Source organism: Dendrobates tinctorius, unplaced genomic scaffold (genome assembly GCF_039654945.1).
Source record: "Dendrobates tinctorius isolate UK_male_01 unplaced genomic scaffold, ASM3965494v1 ptg000092l, whole genome shotgun sequence".
Lineage (NCBI taxonomy): Eukaryota > Metazoa > Chordata > Amphibia > Anura > Dendrobatidae > Dendrobates > Dendrobates tinctorius.
The window spans coordinates 982296-989448 of NW_027361760.1; the positions used below are offsets into that span (position 1 = coordinate 982296).

General features: G+C 45.4%; 1 protein-coding gene across 1 annotated transcript; it reads right to left on the reverse strand.

Annotated features, from left to right (window-relative positions):
- Positions 1–1329: 1329 nt before the first annotated feature.
- Positions 1330–6694, reverse strand: LOC141098494 (uncharacterized). The gene is made up of 4 exons (XM_073586330.1): positions 6349–6694; positions 6100–6262; positions 5687–5985; positions 1330–1415 (listed from the first exon to the last, which is right to left on the reverse strand). Exons 1-4 carry the CDS (start codon positions 6461–6463, stop codon positions 1330–1332), a joined length of 663 nt encoding a protein of 220 aa, XP_073442431.1. The 5' UTR covers positions 6464–6694.
- Positions 6695–7153: the final 459 nt, after the last annotated feature.

Genomic DNA, 7153 nt, shown 5'->3' on the forward strand with positions numbered 1-7153 from the left:
GGCATATTGTGCCAATTCAGGCCAGGTGTCCAGTTTACAGGCCCAATAGTCAAAGGGGAATGACCTGTGAGGGAGAACATCGATATGGGAGGAAAAGTATTTTGTAACCATAGTTGACAACTGCTGCCTCCTGTCACTTGCAATCGATTCAGTATTACCAGTCGTGTGAGCGGTACTTGAGAAATCAGTCCACAACATGGTCATGAAACCCGTTTCCAACGCCACTTCGGCTTTGTGCCCCATGAACACCTCTGCCATTTTGTCCTCTACAGCTCGTGGGAGAACCAGCACCACTGCTGTGTGCTTGGAATGCCTCCAACAAACGGTTTACCAGAGTTGCGTGTTAGCTAATATTAGCTCTAGGTTCTCCTGTGGCATGATGTTGTGTAATTTGCCTTTATAGCGTGGATCGAGGATGCTGGCCAGCCAGTAGTCATCATCCTTCATTATTTTGGCAATGTGGGGGTCCCTTTTTAGGATCTGCAAGGCATAATCACACATGTGGGCAAATGTTCCAGGTGTCAATGATGCACTGCCAGTGGTGGGTGGAGAAGCAGTTTCTTGCAAATCCACATCCCTTCAGTCACGCACAAACCCGGTACCTGACATACCCGTGTGGGGAGGAGGACCCCCATATAGTGATCGGGCCGGAACCCAGGAGACCGTCATCAGGGCTATTGAAGGAACCACACCAGGGGGATTACAAAGGGAGACATGCGACTGAAGTTGTCAGGGCAACAGGGGGCGGGGCTAGGACAAAAGGAGCAGGGGGCGCGCTGAGTTAGCAGTTGGCAGAGAGCCTGGGAGGAGACAAGAAGCCATGTGGGAGAGAGAGGACTGAGGTAACGGACTGTGTGTTGAGGAGAGACAGGCAGGGGACTGTAAAAGGAAACCTTTGGACTCACCGACCGGTGACACGGGAGAGACTTTCATTGGCGGTCCCTCCCCGCATACGTTCAGAAAAAGCCACGCCCGCTGATTCCCTCCTTGGTGACAGGCCTGGTACCCCAGGCAACCGCTGCGACGAGACAGCAATCTAATACAGCGGCCAGGACACTGCCCCCTTACCTTCTCCCACAGCTGCGGCCCTGTCATCACCGGCCTCAGGGGGTGCCACCTCGCTATAGTGCTCCACCATTCCAGTTTCCTCAGGGCCTGTTGCGCCCCACTGTTCCACCAATTCATCAGGGCCGGTTGAGCCCAAATCCTTCCGGGATATTCAGGATTACAAGGCAGCCACATCAGCGATCCCTGAGCGGTCGCATCTGCGAACCCGAGCGACGCCTGGAAGGTTAAGTGCGCTATAGAAAATAAGGACCCTTAATTTGGTCATTCGTGGCCTTTGACACCCGGAATAGCTGGGTTGTTTCCAGTTATATAAAAGCATTGTTCTATTGTTACACTGTTTCGAGTCCCTGCGAGGACAAATGTTTGATACCCCTTTTTGCTGATTCAGCTTTCACACTTCAGTTTTTTGCCATCAGTCAAAATCCGCCAAAATTTGAAAATGGCGGATCCGTAAAAAATGGAAACAAAACGGATGCAAACTGATGGAACGGATCCGTTTTGTTGAGGATCCGCCATAGCGATTTTACTGCGGATCCTCAACAAAACGGATCCGTTCCATCAGTTTGCATCCGTTTTGTAATCCGTTGGATCCGTTTTCTTGCGGATCCGTTTTTCCACACCTCCAAAATGGGATGCTCCCAAATATGATTCGCCCTTGGAAAATGCTCTTAAATGTGATTGGATGCTGGAAACTAGGGAGAAATATATCTAGGGTGTTGTGATACAATTTCTTTGAAAGGTTTTAGAGCTAGTGGCAGCGATGGAAGGAGTTAGTGCGAGTCTGGAAGGAGTTATTGCGAGTATTGACAGCTTCTGTGTGGAATTGGATCTTCACTTGAATCGGTTGGCAATTATTGCAATCGAGAGGGAGAAAAGAAGACTGCGAATCCTGCGTATGAGGAGACGGCGCCAGTGGATTCATCCCATTAATGCGCAGAGGTTCACCCGTGGCGTTTTTTCCACACTGTACCTGGAATTGAGGGAGAATCCGGACAAGTTCTTCAACTACGTGCGCATGCGGATGGAATTCTTTGAGATATTGGTGGATCGTGTTGGAGAACAAATCCGGAGAAGGGACACCGGCGGAGCGTTTGATGGTGACCCTTCGGTAAGTTATCTACCTTTTAAAATGTTTCAGATTCTGCAGGCTTTTATTGTTATGTTATGGCTTGTAGTTTGTATTAATTTTACTTTTTTTCCCTTTTTTTAAGATTCCTGGCAACTGGAGAATCCTTCACCTCCCTCCATTTCCAGTTCCGGATTGGGATTTCCACTATTGCTGGAATTGTACAACAGACCTGCCGGGCATTATGGGATTCTCTACAGGAGGAATACATCCCAGAGCCAACACAGGAGAGTTGGCTGGAGATTGCAGAGAAGTTTCAAGAAATCTGCCAGTTTCCAAACTGCATCGGTGCCGTGGATGGCAAGCATATCAGGATTGTGAAACCCATGGGATCTGGTTCACAGTTTTACAACTATAAAAAATACTTTTCTATTGTGCTTATGGCCATTTCGGATGCAAACTGCAAATTCATTGCCGTGGACATTGGTGCATACGGTCGTTCTAATGACTCTCAGGTGTTCAAGATTTCCACCATGGGCCGTCGCTTGTATGGAGACAATTTTAACTTCCCACCTCCAAGACCACTCCCTGGAACAACAGGCCCACCAATGCCTTTTGTGTGCGTTGGCGACGATGCTTTTCAACTTTCAAAACACCTACTGAAGCCATATGGTAGTCGTGGATTAACACACCAGAAAAGAATCTATAACTATCGGTTAACCAGAGCGCGCAGAGTGGTGGAGTGCGCGTTTGGAATTTTAACTGCCAAATGGAGAGTACTGTTAATGGCCATGAAAATGAAAACAGAGACTGTGGATGAGGTGGTAAAGGCCTGTGTAATCCTGCACATTTTTGTCCTTTCAAAGGAACCAGTTTCCATCGATGAAAATGTGTATGAAACCACCTTGTGGGATTCTGAGCAGCAAACTTTTCGGAGTACTGCTTCAGTGGCAAGAATTAGGGATACCTTTGCAGATTATTTTGTTACACCAGAGGGACAAGTGGACTGGCAAGATGACATGATATAATTTTCTTCATACCAATTGTGAGTAATTTTTTTTTTTTTTTTTTTTTATCTGAAATTTTACCAAGTGTTTGCTTTGCACAAGCATTGTGTTTTACCATGTGATTTGGTTAGTTTTACACTTTGCAGTGTTACCAATTGTTGGGTACAAAGCGTAAAGTTACCAAGTGTTGTGTACCAAGCGTAAAGTTACCAAGTGTTGTGTACCAAGCGTTTTACACTTTGAAATGTTCACAAGTGTTGGTTATCAAATGTTGTGCTACCAAGTGTTTTTTTGTACCTTGTACACCACCGGTGTACTGTGAAATATTACCCAGTGTTGTGTGTTGTGTTAACAAGTGTTGTGTTACCAAGTGTTGTGTTTACCTTTTACACCACTGGTGTAATTTGAATAAAGAAGCAAAAAATAAACATCACAATAAAGTACCATCTCTATGCTGATGACACCCAATTATACGCTTCTTCTCCTGACATCACGCCAGCCTTTCTAGAAAACACCGGCGATTGTCTAAACGCTGTGTCTAATATCATGTCCTCACTATATCTGAAACTGAACCTGTCAAAGATTGAACTCCTGGTGTTTCCTCCCTCTACTAATGTACCTATACCCGACATTGCCATTTCTGTGTGTGGTTCCACTATTACTCCCCAGCAACAGGCACGCTGTCTTGGGGTCATACTTGATTCCGAGCTTTCCTTTGCCCCCCACATTCGATCACTGGCTCGCTCTTGTCATCTGCACCTCAAAAACATTTCTAGAATTCGACCTTTTCTTACCTTTGACGCTGCAAAAACTTTTACTGTTTCTCTTATTCATTCTCGTCTCGACTATTGTAACTCTCTTCTAATCGGTCTCCCTCTTACCAAACTCTCCCCCCTCCAATCTGTCTTGAATGCTGCAGCCAGGATCATATTCCTCACCAATCGTTACACTGATGCCTCTACCTTGTGCCAGTCATTACACTGGCTACCCATCCACTCCAGAATTCAGTATAAACTTATTACCCTCACTCACAAAGCCCTCCATGGCTCAGCACCACCCTACATCTCCTCCCTTGTTTCAGTATACCACCCTACCCGCGCCCTCCGTTCTGCTGATGACCTGAGATTAGCATCCTCAATAGTCAGAACCTCCCACTCCCGTCTCCAAGACTTTACACGTGCCGCACCAATTCTTTGGAATGCACTTCCCAGGTCAATACGATTAGTCCCCAATCCCCACAATTTTAAGCGTGTCCTGAAAACGCATTTATTCAGACTGGCCTACCACCCCAACACATTAACCTAATCTATCCCTGTGTGGCAGAGCCAAAAGTTTTACCATAACCAGGTTCCCTGCATCATGTTCCCACATGCTTTATGCCTCCATTAGCCTTCTGTGTCTGTACTGTTACACACTTAACATTATGACTGGTCCATACAATCAGGGTAACTGTTACCACCCACCTTTCGTGTCTCCCTCTTTCCTCATAGACTGTAAGCTTGCGAGCAGGGCCCTCTTTCCTCTTGGTATTTGTTATAATCTACTGTATGTGATTATTGTTATGCTGTAATGTCTATTGTCTGTACAAATCCCCTCTGAAATGTAAAGTGCTGCGGAATATGTCGGCGCTATAAAAATAAAATTTATTATTATTATTATAAAGTTTTTTGAAAAAAAACAGTTTATTTCTGACAATTTGTATTAACTGTATTTTTTTTTTTTTATTTTTTTTCTTAACTTTTTTTGTAACTTTTTTGGTATATTACCTTTTTGGTAACTTTTTTTTGGTATAATATTACCTTTTTTAATTTTTTTTGGTATATTACCTTTTTTTAATTTTTTTTTGGTATATTACAACAGAAAAATTACAAACTATGATAATGTTGGGTGGAGATAGTATTGGAGGGGGGGTTAACAGGGTTGACCACATCGAGGGGGGGGGTAGGGGACTGGGGAGGGAGTTGGTGAGGACCAGAAGTGGAAGGGGGGTTTAACACATGTGGTTGGGACGGGAGTGGATGGACAGACGAGGTTTGTGGGTACATTGAAGGTGTATGTGGGGGTGGGTATGGCGAGGGCATTGGGGTATAATGCAATGGGGAAGGTAGGTACTGGGAAGAATGGAATGGGGAACTAGAGAAAGGAGAGGGAGTGGTAGGAGGAGGGACGGTGTGATGGATGGTGGTGGAAGGATGGATGGGGGAAGGATGGACTGTGGAAGGATAGACAGGGGGAGGATGGACTGTGGAAGGATAGACAGGGGGAGGATGGACAGGTTGAGGAAGAGATGCTTCAGCAAGCACTTCCACTAGAGCATTCTGACAGGCTTGCATCACACGCATCTGCTGGTGAGTACTTAAACCTTCCATTTGCCGGACAACGGATTGAAAAAAGGTATGTCTCGGTGTCTGGTTTGATTCTAAACTCATCTGTTCCATGTATCTTCTGAGTTCCATGATACTTTGATTGATCATGGTCAACCCAGAAGATAACCGTTGTCCATAAGTGTGGAAACCGTGTTGAACAGTTGAGTTTAGACTCAAACAGTCAGACAAGGTCAGCCTTTCCTGACTCCTCAGACGCTGCCGGCCAGAACCAAAAGTTGGTCGAGATGTTGCGGCAGTGTCTGAGGGGTGGGGAACAGGGAACAAGTCGTCACCAGCAGCTTCATGTGATGAAGTCTGCCCTGCTGCTCCAGTGCTGGTGAAGGGGATAGAGGGATCAGACAAGAGGGTAGGTACAGAGGGGTCGGATACCTCGATGTGGTCACCGGGGGCGGTCTCACTAGGGATCACTCCAGAGGGACGCAACTCTGATGCAGACTCCCGAGTGCTGCAGATGGTGCTAAAAAACGAGAAAAAAAAATGTATATTAAAAATATTGATATTTAATTTAAGTGTGCTGAAAAAAAAATTGGTTAAACATTTCTACTACAGGAATTGTTTGGGGAATATTTACCTTCTGCACGCCATTGTAGATCGCAGGAACACCAGGGCTTTGTAGTTTTTGTACTGGGGTCCCTGGCGTCCTCCCGACGAGCCACTCGGGGTCTGAATCTCTTTGTTGTAGTCCCTCTTGAAGCGATCCCGGAGCGACCGCCACCGTGTGATAACCCTGTCACCTGTGAAGCAAAAAAAAAAAAAAAAAGGTTTAGTATTCAACACTTCACATGCTGGAAATATAAGTTACTGAAGTTGTAATACTTACGCACAAAATCCCTGGCCCTCGCATTGAGTTCCTCCCAGTCGTCAATAACTGAAGAACAGACTTCATCCCAGAGCCGTCGGGTGGTTGGTTGGTCGGCATGAAGACGGTTTGCCATGTTCCACAGCGGCTCCCGGATTTCCACCTCATGGATGAGGTCATCAGTATCAATAATGACACCCTCCTCCTGATGTCTGCGGGGAGCACGCTGTGAAACCTGTGAAGATAAAAAACAAAACAAAAAGCAAAAAATTACATTATATTCAAACACATGATGTTCATTTAAACAATTATCAAAATAGGGTTACTTACCGTTTGCCGACCACCAGAGGCATCACCTTCACGACCCTGGGATATCCTGGGAGTCACTCTAGACTGTGGGGGGGGGAAAAAAAAAATGTTTGGATGGATGCATAGTTATGGTGTGTGCACTGTGATGAATGTTTGTGTTGGGTGTAGCATTATGTATCTGTGTATGTGCTAAACTTACAATCTGCGCACCCCCTCCGTGTGTCTCTCCACCCTGCACGTCTCCTCCTGGAAGCTCCTCTGAATCAGCTTCCTGTTAAAACATAATAGGATAGTGTTTTTAACCACAAAAAAATTATTTTAAATAAAAAAAAAAAAAATTTTTTTACCTCAGCTCGCTGATGATGTGAGGGGGAGCTTTCAGGAGAAGACATTACGGCTTGGGGCAGCTGTGTTGCTTCCTGAACTGATCTGCAAGTATAAACACACTTGTTAAGCTACTATACAAAGTATCATAATAAGCTTTCAGGCTTTTATACTTACAGGGAAAATGTTTGGC